Genomic DNA, 16,960 nt, shown 5'->3' with positions numbered 1-16,960 from the left:
TTTTCCTCAAAATTTTCTAGGGCTTCTTCCTTCATTGCACAACATCAAGCCACAGCTCCTATTATATCCACACAGCTAGATTGAGCAGAGGCCCCACGTTGCCTAATTGCAGGGAGCAGCGCTTACACAGACTACAGTGTGAATCTGCAAAGCATCAGTTCCTGGTATTAGGAAGATTGCAATCTGACTAAACAAAACACTCACGAAGATATAAAGTCTTCCATCCTAAGTTTTAAGTTGTTTCCACCTAAGTGACCTGGGTAACAACTGAAGGAAGTAGCCAGAGACAAAAGGGGAGCAAATATGATTTATCACAGACCACAAAAATGGTCCTGTCAGGGTAAAGACACAACACTCATGTCTTGAATCAGTCATGAGTATTGATTTTTTAAGCTGAAATACCTAATTTTGTCTAATTATCTAATAGTATTTATTTTATCTAATAGTATCTAAAGGTACTATGCCAAAAGACAAAATGCACTAAAATAAAGCACTAACCATGTGTTGGCTTCCAGCACTAAGAGACAAGCTTACCTATTAACCAGGGGCTCCGACGTCCTTGAATGGATATAAACACAGAGTCCCTATTGCCTCGGACCTTTGGGCTATGAAGCCTCAGAGAAGCCTCTTTATGGTTCAGTTCTTCCCTGCACCTGCCCCTAGAAACATTCAGTTTGGTTGCAACACCTACCACTATTCACTGTTCACACAAACGGCTTACCCTTTCTTATTAACATGTCAGAGTAACTACAATAAGGGCTTCCCTAATGGGTCAGATGACAAGGATTCTGCCTGCAATGCAGTAGACCCCGGTTTGATCCCTGGGTCAGGAAGATCCCCTGGAGAAGGGCATGGCTACCCACTCTAGCATTCTTCCCTGGAGAATCCCATCGACAGCGGGGGTTACAGTCCTCGGGGTCAAAAAGAGGTGGACAATAAAGTTTAGTGACTACAATTCTGAACTCAGTCTGTATTTTGTGATGATTGACTGCGCGGTCAGTGCTGGATCTCTGTGGTTCACGCTGGCTGCCTGCTCAGAGCCCACTGCTTTTCTGGCTGTCCTTCCCACGCAGCTATTATCGTCTCTCTGCCTCTCCCCTCAGTTATTCTCAAAGCCAAGAGAAAATATGGAGAGTATTTTTTTCTTTTCCTTAACTCTTCCCTCAGAAATAACCTAATTAATTAAAATTAAAACTGATAGAAGTCCCAAAGTGAATTCAGGAAATGTAGAAAAGTAAAAAGAACCATTATCACACACAGTTCCGACAATCTCAGCAAGTTTACCCTCTGACTGAACAATAGTTTGACTATCTATCTTTAATTACTTTCCCAGTAAAGTAATTGTCATTTTCTTTAATTTTTTATCTTTCCCCAGATGAAATTCTATTATGTTTTACCTCAGACAAATAATACTCTGAGGCAAAAACCATAAACAAGGAACTGAAGCAGCAAAATAAGACTGTAGACTGTATCAGCTTAACTTCTTCCTTTGGGAAGATAATTCAATACTTTTCTACATACAATCAACCAGAAAACAAAACTATCACATAGAAAGAGTTTCAATAACAACAATCCTCAGAGCAGAAGCAGGGCAGTAAGGCTATAATAAAGTACCACTTATCTCTAAATATATCACAGTTTAAATATTAAAAAAAAGTTTAAAACCAACACAATGTTATTTTAAATTTGGTCCATTTTAAGGCAATGCTGTTTACCATCTTAAAAACATTTAAGAGCCCTCACTCCATTGTTTGACTTCTAAAGCAATATCTATACTAGCAGACATCGTGTACACAGCTTACTACAGCAAGAGAGAGATTATTAACAATGTTGATGGCATCATCATTTTGATGTTTAAAAATCTTTATTCAATGATAGATCTGAAAATACTAGCCAGTTTTACCAATAAGTATAATAAACTGGGCCTCCCAGGTGGTACCAGTGGTAAAGAATCCGCCTGCCAATCCAGGAGATGGAAGAGACGTGGGTTTGATTCCTGGGTCAGAAGGAGGAAAGGGTACCCTACTCCAGTATTCTTGCGAGAAGAATCCCATGGACAAAGGAGCCTGGTGGGCTACAGTCCATGGGGTCGCAAGGAGTCGGACACAACTGAGCATCTAAGCAGAGCAGATGCAGTAAACTAAATTAGGTGATCTACAAAGACTAAGACCCAAGCCAGAAAAGAACTGCTTAACCTATAAAGACTATATATGCACTTGAAAGCAGCTGGACAACAAATACTTATTTTTGGATGCAACAAGATCTCAGCAAGTCACATGCTCAAAAACTGAAGCTGCATTTTGTAGCAGCTGAACTTCCTGATGAGCTAAGTTTAAAAATTAACCCTAAGTCACATATGTACATACAAGAAGAGTGTCTCTCTAAGTATGAATAAGAAACCGATAGCAATTGTTGCTTCAAGCAATTAGATTTGGATGATGCCAAGGAATGCCCCTGCCAAGGTGTCTAATTTTACTTAGATCAGACTATGTAGCAATTTGTGCTCAAGGGCACTGTCAAAAACAATAGATCAATCAGCTAGCAATGCGTGGAGACTACCAGCTTGGTGTAATACCAATAGAGGCAGGCCAGCAAAAATTGAAACAGAGCAGCCAGACTTTAAAAATGGCTTTTATAGAAGTATAGTTGACTACAATATTATATCAGTTTCAGATGAACAATAATATAGTAATTCAATATTTTTACAGATTATACTTCACTTAAGTATAATCTTACTACTATACTTTATATTAATAATATAATGTTGGAGAAGACTATTCAGAGTCCCTTGGACTGCAAAGTGATCAGACCAGTAAATCCTCAAGGAAGTCAATCCTGAATATTCACTGGAAGGACTGATGCTGAAGCTGAAGCTCCAATAGTGTGGTCACCTGATGCGAAGAGCTGGCTCACTGGAAAAGACCCTGATGGTGAGAAAGACAGAAGGCAGGAGGAGAAGGGGACGACAGAGGATGCGATGGCTGGATGGCATCACTGACTCGATGAACATGAGCTTGAGTAAGCTCCAGGACCAGGAGATGGTGAAGGACAGGGAAGCCTGGTGTGCTACAGTCCGTGGGGTCAGAGTCGGACATGACTGAGTAACTGAACAACAAATACTTCATTTAAAGCTATTACAAAATAATGGCTATATTTCCCTATGCAATAAAATATATCTTTTTTGCTTATTTATTTTAGACATAGTAGTCTGTATCTCTTAATCCTATACCCCAAATTTACCTGTCCCTGCTTCCCTCTCCTCACTGGTAATCATTATTTCTTTCTCTATATCTGTAAGTCTGTTTCTGTTATTTACATAAATGTATATGTGGTAACTCAGATGGTAAAGAATCTGCCTACAATGCAGGAGACCTGTGTTCAACCCCTGAGTCATGAAGAACCCCAGGAGAAGACAACGGCAACCCACTCCAGGATTCTTGCCTGGAGAATCCCATGGACAGAGGAGCCTGGCAGGCTATAGGGTCACAAAGAGTCAGACACAACTGAGCAAATAACATACTATTTTATTTTCTTAGGTTCCACATATAAGTGATAACAGAGCATCTGTCTCTCTGTCTGACTTCATCCACATTGTTGCAAATGGCAGAATTTCATTCTTTTTTATGCCCAAGATAAATATATTCTATTGTATGGGTGTGTGTGTGTGTGTGTGTATTCTTTGCTGTAGCAGATAGAGCCGAAAAAATATCGCTACAGTTCAGTTCAGTTTAGTCGCTCAGTCGTGTCCGACTCTTTGAGACTCCATGAATTGCAGCATGCCAGGCCTCCCTGTCCATCACCAACAACCGGAGTTCACCCAAACTCATGTCCATCAAGTCGGTGATGCCATCCAGCCATCTCATCCTCTGTCATCCCCTTCTCCTCCTGCCCCCAATTCCTCTCAGCATCAGAGTCTTTTCCAATGAGTCAACTCTTCGCATGAGGTGGCCAAAGTACTGGAGTTTCAGCTTTAGCATCGGTCCTCCAAAGAACACCCAGGACTGATCTTTAGAATGGATTGGTTGGATCTCCTTGCAGTCCAAGGGACTCTCAACAGTCTTTTCCAACACCACAGTTCAAAAGCATCAATTCTTCAGTGCTCAGCTTTCTACACAGTCCAACTCTCACATCCATACATGACTACTGGAAAAACCATAGCCTTGACTAGATGGACCTTTGTTGGCAAAGTAATATGTCTCCTTTTCAATATGCTATCTAGATTGGTCATAACTTTCCTTCCAAGGAGTAAGCATCTTTTAATCTCATGGCTGCAATCACTATCTGCAGTGATTTTGGAGCCCAGAAAAATAAAGTCTGACATTGTTTCCACTGTTTCCTCATCTCTTTCCCATGAAGTGATGGGACCAGATGCCATGATCTTCATTTTCTGAATGTTGAGCTTTAAGCCAACTTTTTCACTCTCCTATTTCACTTTCATCAAGAGCCCTTCTAGTTCCTCTTCACTTTCTGCCACAAGGGTGGGATCGTCTGCATATCTGAGGTTATTGATTTCTCCTGGCAATCTTGATTCCAGCTTGTGCTTCTTCCAGCCCAGCGTTTCTCATGATATACTCAGCATAGAAGTTAAATAACCAGGGTGACAATATACAGCCTTGATGTACTCCTTTTCCTATTTGGAACCAGTCTGTTGTTCCATGTCCAGTACTAACTGTTGCTTTCTGACCTGCATATAGGTTTCTCAAGAGGCAGGTCAGGTGGTCTGTATTCCCATCTCTTTCAGAATTTTCCACAGTTTCTTGTGATCCACACAGTCAAAAACTTTGGCATAGTCAATAAAGCAGAAATAGACGTTTTTCTGGAACTCTCTTGCTTTTGCCATGATCCAGCAGATGCTGGCAATTTGATCTCTTTCCTCTGCCTTTTCTAAAATCAGCTTGAACATCTGGAAGTTCATAGTTCATGTATTGCTGAAGCCTCGCTTGGAGAATTTTGAGCATTACTTTACCAGCGTGTGAGATGAGTGCAACTGTGCGGTAGTTTGAGCATTCTTTGGCATTGCCTTTATTTGGGATTAGAATGAAAACTGATCTTTTCCAGTCCTGCAGCCACTGCTGAGTTTTCCAAATTTGCTGGCATACTGAGTGCAGCATTTTCACAGCATCATCTTTCAGGATCTGAAACAGCTCCACTGGAGTTCCATCACCTTCACTAGCTTTGTTCGTAGTGATGCTTTCTAAGAAGGCCCACTTGACTTCACATGCCAGGATGTCTGGCTCTAGGTGCATGATCACACCATCTGTTAAAGAGTGCTCTGCTTGCTTTCAGGTCTTTAATCCATTTTGGGTTTATTTTTATACATGGAGTGAGAAAATATTCTAATTTCATTCTTTTATGCATTCTTTTTCATACATTCCACAAGTATGTATGTAGCTGTCTAGTTTTCCCAGCACCATTTACTGAAGAGACTGTCTTTTCTCCATTGTATATCTTTGCCTCCTTTGTCACAGATGAATGAATCGTAAGTATATAGGTTTATTTCTGGGCTCTCTACTCTGTTTCATTGATCTAAGTGTCTGTGTGTGTGTGTGTGTGTGTGTGTGAATACCATGCTGTTTGATTACAGTAGCTTTGTAGTACACTCTGAAGTCAAGGAGTATGACATCTTTAGCTCTGTTCTTTTTTCTGAAGACTGCTTTGGCAATACAGGGTCTTTCATGATTCCATATGAACTTTAGGATTATTTGTTCTAGTTCTGTGAAGTGTCACATGTATTTTAAAAGGGATTACATTAAATCCATCGATTGCTTTGAGTAGTGTGGACTTTTTAACAATACTAATTCTTCTAACCCAAGAACATGAGATATCATCCCTTTTCTTTATATCATCTTTAATTTCCTTCCTCAATAACTTAAAGTCTTCAGAGTATTTCTTTGATTAAATTTATTAACAATATTTTAGTCTTTTTGATGTAATTCCAAATAGATTACTTTCTTGCTTTCTCTGATAGTTCATATATTAGTGCATAGAAAATCAACAGATTTCTAAAGATTAATCATATATCCTGCAACTTTACTGAATTCACTATTAGTTCTAATAATTTTTTGGCAGAGATTTTAGAGTTTTCCATGTATGGAGTGAAGTGAAGTGAAGTCACTCAGTCGTGTCTGACTCTTTGCGACTCCATGGACTGTAGCACAACAGGCTCTTCGGTCCATGGGATTTTCCAGGCAAGAATACTGGAGTCGGTTGCCATTTCCTTCTCCAGGGGATCTTCCCACCCAGGGACCAAACCCAGGTCTCTGGCATTGTAGGGAGACGCTTTACTGTCTGAGCTACCAGGGAAGCCCCATTAGGATGGTAATAACAAGAATGGAAAGGCAGGACAAATACAAATGACACTAGGAGATAATAACTTAAAAATCATTGGTGTCAAGAGGTTTCAAGTTTGAGCTCTGGGTAGAAAAGAAGAAACAAAGAAAAAAGTTCAAAAGAGTCAACTTGAGATATGTATAGTATCATGTCATTTGCACACAGTGATTAAGTTTTACTTCTTTTTTCCAATTTGGATACCCTTTATTTCTTTTTTGTGTCTGACTGCTGTGGCTCAGACTTTCAATACTATGCTAAACAGAAGTGGCTAGAGTGAGCATCCTTGTTTTGCCCGTTTTAAAGGAAAGGCTTTCAGCTTTTCACCACTGAATATGATATTACCTATGGAACTGTCATATATAAGACCACCCAAATGCTTGACAGAAAGATCAGAGAAAGCTACCAAAAAACTATAGGTTGTCCTGATGTTCTGGAAGACTATGCAGATGCCCCAGTAAACCTAATAAAACCTAATCCTGAGTCTGACAAGACAATACAAAAGGCCACTGCTTTACAGTTATATTTTCATTGTTTGGAATTTAAAAACACTGATAAATCTCTGTGTTATTTGACTACTTTCAAGGTAATTCATCCTTTATATCCATTAACATCCCCAACATCAAGTGCTTCATAAAGGTAAAACGCAAGAATTTCCCATCAAAACACAGAATACAAGACATTCCTATCGGCTATTATCTCAATAGTCTAAAGAATTAGACTGTCCTACGTTCATAGATACCTAAAGCCAAATATTAGGCAAGCAAAGGGAAGTCCCTCCTTTCCTGATGTTGCTAAACTGTAATAAAGTTGTTGCTAAACACAACTAAAAGCCTTCAAGATACCGAAAACCACCTCAAGGACTTAATAAAAAAGAAAAACCAAAGAACATATAATCAAAACCTAAGACCTGAACAACCTGATTCAGAAAAAGAAAATGCATATTTATAAACACTTATAAATATGTATATGTACACACGCAGGGCTTCCCTGGTGGCTCAGCTGGTAACGAATCCACCTGCAATGCAGGAGACCTGGGTTCGATCCCTGGGTTGGGAAGATGCCCTGGAGAAGGGAACAGCTACCACTCTAGTACTCTTGGTCTGGAGAATTCCATGACTGTGTCGTCCATGGGGTTGCAAAGGGTTGTGACTGAGTAACTTTCACTTTTAAGGGCTTCCCTGATAGCTCAGTTGGTAAAGAATCTGCCTGCATTGCAGGAGACCCCGGTTCGATTCCTGGGTCAGGAAGATCCGCTGGAGAAGGGATAGGCTACCCACTCCAGTATTCTGGCCTGGAGAATTCCATGGGCATAGTCCATGGGGTCGCAAAGAGTCAGACACGACAGAACAACTTTCAATTCACACATGCACAGAGAAAGAGAATAATAAAGCAAATGCAGCAGAATGTGAAAAACTTGCTGAAACTAGATATAAAAGGTACGACTACATATAAAAAGGTACGACTCTTTCAACACTTCTGTTACAGCTGGATCACCTCAGTCCAACTCCCTGGTTTTCCAAATGAAAAATGAAATACAGAAAAACCAGACCAACAGTCTAGAATCCCGATCTTTTGACTCTCACTTCAATACTCTGTAATAGTTTTCAAAAAGAGTATTATTAGCTTTGATACTATCTAATGAAAGCCAGCCAACCTTATTTACTGCAGACAGTATTTTATTAAGAAAAAGAAAAAAAACTGCAATTAGGATACTATTAGAATCAAAATTCTGATACTTAAAAAAACTACACTGCAGGGACTTTCCCAGTGGTCCAGTGACTAAAACTCCACACTCCCAATGCAGGGACCCAGGTTTGATCCCTGCTCAAGGAACTAGATCCCACATGCTGCAACTAAAAGATCCCATGTGCTATAACTAAGATCCAGGACAGCCAAATAAACAATATGTGTGTGTGTGTGCATATACGTACACACAAATAATATATATAAAATAAATACAGATGTGTGCACATATGTATACACAAATAAATAGTACATACAAAATAAACAGAGATGTGTGTGTCTGTGTGCATGCTCAGTTCAGTTCAGTTCAGTCGCTCAGTCATGTCCAATTCTTTGCAATCCCATGAATCGCAGCACACCAGGCCTCCCTGTCCATCACCAACTCCCAGAGTTCACCCAAACTCATGTCCATCCAGTCGGTGATGCCATCCAGCCATCTTATCCTCTGTCGTCCCCTACTCCTCCTGCCCCCAATCCCTCCCAGCATCAGGGTTTTTTCCAATGAGTCAATTCTTCGCATCAGGTGGCCAAAGTATTGGGGTTTCAGCTTTAGCATCAGTCCGACCAACGAACACCCAGGACTGATCTCCTTTAGGATGGACTGGTTGGATCTCCTTGCAGTCCAAGGGACTCTCAAGAGTCTTCTCCAACACCACAGTTCAAGAGCATAAATTCTTCGGTGCTCAGCTTTCTTCACGTCCAACTCCCACATCCATACATGACCACTGGAAAAACCATAGCCTTGACTAGATGGACCTTCGTTGGCAAAGTAATGTCTCTGCTTTTGAACGTGCTATCTATGTTGGTCATAACTTTCCTTCCAAGGAGTAATGTATGTATACACAAATAAACATATATATAAAATATAGATAAGTGCATATAAAATGTAAATAGTATAATATATATGTGTGTACAATATGTATACACAAATAAATTACATATAAAATAAATGTTAATAGCATAATTAAATAATATATACACATATATGTGTGTGTACATATACGTATACACAATTATATAAATGTGAATAGTATAAATAATATATACACATATAAATATATACACATGCTGTTCAGTCGCTAAGTCATGTCTGACTCTTTGCAGCTCCATGGACTGCAGCACACCAGGCCTCCCTATCCTTCACACACACACACACACACACACACACACACAAACCAATACTACACTGCAATCTATTTGGGTTAGGTAGAACACTGATTGGACTACAGAGTATTTTTATACAAAAATTTATCCTCCATTATAATCATCACAATAATAAACCAATCCAGAACCAACACTCATAGCCATAAAGTGATATGGCCAGTGAGACAGCACACTACTGTTAGTCCTGGTTGCAGGCAAGATACACTATCAATTCAGAAGCTCCTTGAAAAGAAAAGAAAGTTGTGCCTCCCCTCCCCACACACATAGTAGAAGAGAGCAAAGCTTACATATGATGAACTAAGTTGTGTCCCATATTGACACGCTAAGAAAGGAAAGAAGCAGAAGTCTAAAGAAATGAAAACCTCAAAATAATCCTTTCTCTAAGGGTACAAGGGCTGAACTACCATTTCTTTTGATCACAGAGGAAAAAAAGTTAATATATTACTAATGTACTATAACAAGGCAAAGGTTCACCATACTATCTTCCTTCACCAGTTAAAGGAAATTAACTCTCAGCCAGGATCGTTACCGCCTATACTTCAAAAAGCTAAGTTAAAGAATAACAAAATGAAAAAATTGTTTATCTTCAGTTTCATATCCTGTAAGGCTAGACATCAGAGAAGGCAATGGCATCCACTCCAGTACTCTTGCCTGGAAAATCCCATGGACAGAGGAGCCTGGTGGGCTGCAGTCCATGGGGTCGCCAAGAGTCAGACACGACTGAGCGACTTCACTTTCACTTTTCACTTTCCTGCATTGGAGAAGGAAATGGCAACCCACTCCAGTGTTCTTGCCTGGAGAATCCAAGGGACGGGGAGCCTGGTGGGCTGCCGTCTATGGGGTCGCACAGAGTCAGACACGACTGAAGCGACTTAGCAGCAGCAGCAGCAGGGCTAGATATATGGTAATGAAAATATGTTCGGTAATTTCAAAAAAAATGTTCAGTGACTTACCAGAGATATAAATAAATAGATATTCCACATACATGGATAGGAAGACAATACTGTCAAGATGTCACTTCTTTCCAATTTGATCTATAGACTCAATATAATCTCAATTACAGTCTTAGAAAGTTATTTTGTGGATAGCAACAAACCAGTTCTAAGGTTTATGTGAAAAGGGAAAGACCCAGTGGCTAAGACTAAAAGTTAACTAAAAGTTAAAACAATGTTGAAGGAGGGGAAAGAGGAAAGCTGGAGAAATAACCCTATCTAGGTTCAAGAGTTACTATAAAGCTTCAGCAATCAAGACAGTGCGCTATTGAGAGGCACAGAAAAACAAATCAGTGGAAGAGAATACATGGACCAGAAGCAGATGCATACAAATTCACTCAAATGGCCTCTAACAAAGGGGCCAAGGCATTACAATGCAGAAAGGAGTCTTGCGAACACATGGGGCTGGAACAGTAGGACATCAGTTTCTAGAAGATGACATAGGAGAAAATCTAGATGAACTTAGGTACAGCAATGATTTTTCAGATATAACACAAAGGCATGACTCATCAAAGAAACCACTGATAAACTGGACTTCATTAAAATTAAAAATTTTTGCTCTGGAAAGACAAAGTCAAGAGAATGAGAAAACAATCATAGACTGGGAAAAAATACGTGTAAAAGACACACCTGATAAAGAACTGTTATCCAAAACATACAATGAACTCCTAAAACCCAACAATAAGAAAACAAAGGGCTTCCCAAGTGGCGCAGTGGTAAAGAATCCGCCTGTCAATGCAGGAGATGCAAGAGACAAAGGTTCGATCCCTGGGTCGGGAAAATCCCCTAGAGTAGGAAATGGCAACCTGTTCCAGTAATTTTGCCTGGAAAATTCTCTGGACAGAGGAGCCTGTGGGCTACAGTCCACAGGGTCGCAAAGAGTGGGACATGATTGAGCAACTGAGCAGACACACAAGAAAACAAACAATTCAATTTAAAAATACCAGAACAGATATCTTACCAAAGAAGATACACAAATGGCAAATGAGCACATGAAAAGATGATTAACATCATACACCATCAGGAATCTACAAATTGAAACCACTGTGAAATACCACTACACACCTATCAGAATGGCCCCAATCCCAAAACAATGCCAACACAAAAAGCTGTTGAGAATGTAGAGCAACAGGAATTTCAGGCTCATTGCTGGTGGGAATGCAATATGGCGAACACTTTGGAAGATAGTTTGGCACTTACATATAAATATAAACATATTATCTTACAATTTGGCAATAAGTTGAAAATCAATGTTCACACAAAAACCTGCACACAAATGTTTATAGCAGCTTTATCTGTAATGGCCAAAACCTGAAAGCAACCAAGATGTCTTTCCATAGGAAAATGGATAAACAAACTCCACACAATGGAATGTTATTCAGCAAAGAGAAGAAATGAGCTGGGACGTCCCTGGAAGTCCAGTGGTTAAGAGTCCACCTTCTAACACTGGGGACATGGCTTCGACACCAGTCGAGGAACTAGCATCCCACATGCCACGAGGCAACCAAGGCCACACACTCCACGAGCTATGACTGGAGAGTCTATGTGCTCCCGCCAAAAAACAGAAATGAGCTATCATGCCACCAAAAGACATGGAGGAGCCATAAAAGCACACTGCTAAGGAAGTCAATCTGAAAAGTACTGGAAGGAATACCTTCCAGTACAGGAATACAGGAATCTGTATAGTCGAAATATATAGTCGACGATATTGGAAAGGGCACACACAAAAAAGATCAGTGGTTGCTAAGGGTTTGGGGGAAGGGATGCAGGAATGACTGGGTGGAACTCAGTGTTCTGCACAATATTCTGATGGTGAATATGTGTCATTACAGATCTGTCGAAAAATAGAATTTACAGCACAAACAGTGAACTCTTCAGTAGTAATAATGTATCAATATTGGTTCTTTAATTAGAACAAAGGTACCATGCTAGTGAAAAATGTTAATAATAGGGAAAACTCTGTACTTTCCCTCAATTTTTCTATAAACCTAAAATTGCTCTAAAAAATAAACTCTATTTATTAAAAAAAATTCATCAATGAATTTCTTACCAGGTCTAATGAAGACATTTTCCACAGACAACATTGCTGCTATTGGAAGCAGTAGATCTTCACAGTCGAGAGAAGCAGCCTTTATTACCGCACATGTCAGATGGGGAGGGAGAGGAAATTCTACCATAGACAAACCCAGTCTGGTCACATGGCCACTCCTTAATGGAAAGAAAAAGTTCTTAAGTCTTTCTGCCTTCATAGAGTACAAGTGAAATGTTTATCACTCAGAATAAGTCAGATATAGGTTAGATTACTTTAAATTACCTCTAGAATTCAATATAAGGAATATGACACACTGTGGACACTGTTAAGAGAAACATAAGGATGATAAAATTCCTTGCTCTCAAGGGCCTATATATCCAACAAATGAAACAATAAGGCAGAATAAAGTAACATAATAACAGACACACAATGCTACAGAAGCATGGAAAATGTCCTTAAGGAAATGAGACAATGATAATTACCCAATCTTTCCCCATCACAGTCATGAGAACAAGGACTCTGGCTTGCTTATTATTTTGATGTGCCCAGCACAATGCCTGGCAATGGAAATGGTGCTCAGAAATTACTTGTTAAATACTACCAATACTAAGCAAAACCAGTTTTATGGTATAAGTTCAGAATTGCGGTGAGGGAAGACTGAGAACAAATTCTAATTTCAGGGAAAACAATCCATTCAATTCAAACAAGTCACTTTCTAATGATAAAGGAAAGTATTAAGAACCCTTAGAAAGAGAGAGAGATTAACATCTATTGTGCTTGGTTTCATTTTGAGGGTTTTTCTTCTTTACCTGTCAATAGCATCACACTGGTAAAGTTGTTTAAGAGCTTCCAAAATAAGTCTTTCATTAGGTGGATCCAAATAGGGGAACCTGTGTGTTTAAGTGATACATAAAATGAGACTTCATTCCTTGAACATGGCAAGATTTTATACAGATTTGAAAATTTCTTTAAAAGGTTTTCCTTCTGTTTTTCAAGTCTTTCTTTTCTCTCTCTTTTCTTTTTAGCATTCTATGATGGTAATCAGCATTCGACAAAGGAGGACATTTTTTTCTGAATCACACTCTTCTATTTAATTCAAGAAGCCCCTTTTTTTATTCCCCCTTAGCTGCAATACTCTCACGATTCCTCTCTACTTATCTTAACAAAGGTTCTTCAGAGCCAATATCGTCTATTCTGTTCTGCAGTCTGTAATTTTTATTACAATTTTAAAAAACAGTGAAGAATTAACTGAAAGTGGCTAAAAAATTACAAATTATTTAACAATACCTTAAAATGTTTTTTGATACAATGATAAATATCTTCAGTTAACTTTTACCAATTTGTTTTATTGTCTTATGGATATGTATGGACTTAGTTTCTCTTGAACTGTCTGCAAACAGATTGCAAATACAATGCCAATTTACCCCCAAATATTTCAGAGCATGTCCCCTGAAAGTAAAGACATTCTGTTACATACCACACTATCATTAAGCAACATAAGACAATTAACAGTATTCACAAAGGTCAGTATGACTTATTGAGAGATGCCTCTAGAGCATGGGATCTATTTCATTCTTGAAGATAATTATTTCTTCAAATATGGAAAAAAATAATATTCACAAAGAACAGCAGAGAGACATATAACCAAGGTGAATATACACCTGCCCACTGGGACAATAATTACTTAATACCATCTGCACTGGATTATTTTTTCCACCATTAGTTTTGAGATGATACATTATCCACTCCAATTTCTCACTTTGGAAAAGGTCCAAAAGGTCCAATATCTTACACAAAAAAAGTCCATTCCAGGATTGACAGCTCTATTTCAATATAAACAAACAAAAATCTGGTCAATTGTTCTATAGTCAGCTTTCCTACAATTTGTACCAACAAGTCCTGTTATCTGCTAGAGCAAGAGTTAGCAAGCACTTTCTAAAGGCCAACCGAGTTATAAGGGAAGCCACTTTTTAAAGGCAAGACAGTAAATATTTTAGGTTTTACAGGCCATATGGTATCTGTCACAACCACTCAACTCTACTGCTAAAGCAAAAGCAGCCATACATAAATGAAAGGGCATGGCTGTGATCCAATAAAATGTTATCTACAAAAACTATCAGTGAGCCTGGACCAGATTTTGTGATCCCAATGCTAGAGCAATACCAAACTAGTCAGCTTCCTCATCTACATTAGAGCCATTTTAGATTTGTTAAAAGTACAATTATTTCTCCCCTTGATTATATCAAGTACCAATTCTGTCAAACTTTCCTTGTATTATCTGGTTTCTAAGAGATCCATCATACATAATTAGCATTTTTTTTTTTTTTTTAGAAACAATCTAGTCTGTCAAACTCCTCATAAAACACAATGACATGCAAAACTGAATTCCAAATGTAGAGTGACCAACACTGAACAGGAATGCTGTAATTCCCAACCATCTGGACACTGCAGTCTATTCATAACCATAGTTTACGCAGTAGGGTTTTTTAAAATTTTCAAACAGAATAACTGCTAACTCATATTAAGTTTGTGGTGATCAGATAACTTCTGATCTTTTCCACAGTGAATTTCTTTAATGTGCAATCAAAACATAGGGTTTAAGATATACCCTTTCAGACTTTTACCTTGGTGATTTTTGCCCAAGGTTCTGGTTCTAAATCTTAGTTTTAATCATCTATCTGTTAGGTATGCAAATTTTTACCAAAACTCTGGAAATCATTATTTTAATACATTTATTTAATATTTTCATTAAAAGTGCTTATCAGGAAAAAGTGAAATTCAGCATACTACCAGTAAAACCCCCATCAAGGCTTGGTGAACAATTAATCAATACTTTCTGGGTTTGGCTATTTGGCAACTATACCCTAATTCAGCAGTACTGTCATATTCCTATTCACAAAGATGTCAGATGTAATCTTGTTAAACACTGTGGTGGAAAAAAAGAGACATCACGTTATCACTCAATCATTTCTTGTGGTGCATCCATTATGTGAACGGTCCTGTCTTCAAACTGAAAAGGGAATGGTTTGAGGACATATTCTTTGTGGTCCATTTTGATTCACATTGATGATTACAAATCAACATTATATTCTCTTAAACCATTTGCCAATAAACAATGGTAGAATTTGCTAAGAATCAATGTAAAGCTTACTAGGCAGCTATTTCTACAATCTGCCCTTTTCTTAAATGGAAAATGTATTTTTTTTAGTTTTTCACAATTTCCTGGTAACCTGTTCTGCACAGTTTCTCAGAGATGACCTACAGTACCTCTGACATTATATCAGCAAGTTATTTTATCGTTGTGGAAGTAACGTCTAAAGCCTCAAGACGACCTCATCTGTGGTTGTTAGGGTTTCTCTCAGTATTTTCTAACCCATACTAGTCGTCATCCCTTCTTGTCTAGACTTGTTCTTCTCTTTTCAGTTTTAAAATCATTCTTTATTAAAAATTTTTGTTTTGTTTATGTCGGCTGTCCTGGGTCTTCGCTGCTGCACTTGGGCTCTCTTCAGTTGCCGCGAGCAGGGCCTACTCTTCGCTGTCGTGCGTGGGCTTCTCGTCACAGGGGTTTCTCTTGTTGTGCAGCACAGGCTCTAGGCATACAAGCTTCCATAGCTGCAGCTCACAGGTTCAGTAGCTGCGGCTCGCAGGTCCTGGCGTGTGCCAGCCTCAGCAGCTGAGGCACGTGGGCTCAGTAGCTGTGGCGCATCGGCTTAGTTGCTCTATGACACGTGCAATCTTCCCAGCCCAGGGATTGAACCTGTGTCCCCTGCACTGGCAGGCGGATTCTTATCCACTGTGCTACCCACCAGGAAAGTCCCTAAAAATCAACCCTTGATGGAGGAGAATGGGGAAGCACAGTAACAACAAAAGCTCCATTTTCTTTTGTTACCTCTAAATACTATACCATCTATTTCAAATTCTGGTTCTCTGTTGCGGGGAGATAGAACATGGTAAATATACTTAGCACTGCTCTATGTTATATATGAAAGAATTTTCAACGTGAGGAAAAAATTGTTTTTCTATTTCTTTAATATTTTACCTGTATGAGATGATGGATGTTCACTAAACTTACTGTAGTAATCATTTCACAATGTATATGTCATTATGCTGTATACATTAAATTTACACAGTGCTGTATGTCAATTATATCTCAATAAAACAAGCAGTAAAAAGAAAGAGGGGTGGGGAAAGAAGTCTTTTTTTAATTTTTGGTCTCTAACAGTTTAAGAATTTTCAGTACTTTCTAAGTCTTAAAACTTAAGATGGAAAAATAATTCAGTGCAGATGATATTGAGTAATTATTGTTTCTATTTTTCTAATATATATTTATTCTTGGTTATATGCTACTGTTAGCCTTTATAAATACTTTCAATCTGAGTTCATCTATTTGGTCAATTAGATTTCTTTAAAATGGTCTTTCTCATAGGTATCATTTATGAAAACAATTTTATATACCTGCTTTCTTCTTTCTAGGATTTTTATTCTCATCTAGAAAATCTCTGATGTTATAATAACTATCAAAAAAAATCTTAGATGGCTTTCCAAGAGTATATAAAACATATCTGGATGTATCTAGTAACTATTCCCCTTATTATTAATTTAAAGAAAGTATGAAAAAAAGAAAAGAATGCACGGTCATCTTCTCCCTAGGTTCCTGACACTTCAACATCCCCAGGCAATTAAAAACAAAATTAAGATA

General features: G+C 38.5%; 1 protein-coding gene across 4 annotated transcripts in view; it reads right to left on the bottom strand.

Annotated features, from left to right (window-relative positions):
- The window catches only part of DHX40 (DEAH-box helicase 40), a 46,221-nt gene that overhangs the window by 9,187 nt on the left and 20,074 nt on the right, over positions 1–16,960 (bottom strand). For all 4 annotated transcript variants that reach the window (XM_004012409.5, XM_060395128.1, XM_012185213.3 and 1 more), the window contains 2 exons: positions 13,071–13,151; positions 12,280–12,437 (listed from right to left, as the gene is read on the bottom strand). In XM_004012409.5, the coding sequence (XP_004012458.1) occupies positions 12,280–12,437; positions 13,071–13,151 (239 nt within the window). The remainder of the gene's footprint in view (positions 1–12,279; positions 12,438–13,070; positions 13,152–16,960) is intronic.

This window comes from Ovis aries, chromosome 11 (assembly GCF_016772045.2).
Source record: "Ovis aries strain OAR_USU_Benz2616 breed Rambouillet chromosome 11, ARS-UI_Ramb_v3.0, whole genome shotgun sequence".
Taxonomy (NCBI): domain Eukaryota; kingdom Metazoa; phylum Chordata; class Mammalia; order Artiodactyla; family Bovidae; genus Ovis; species Ovis aries.
This window is presented reverse-complemented; position numbering and strand designations above follow the sequence as displayed.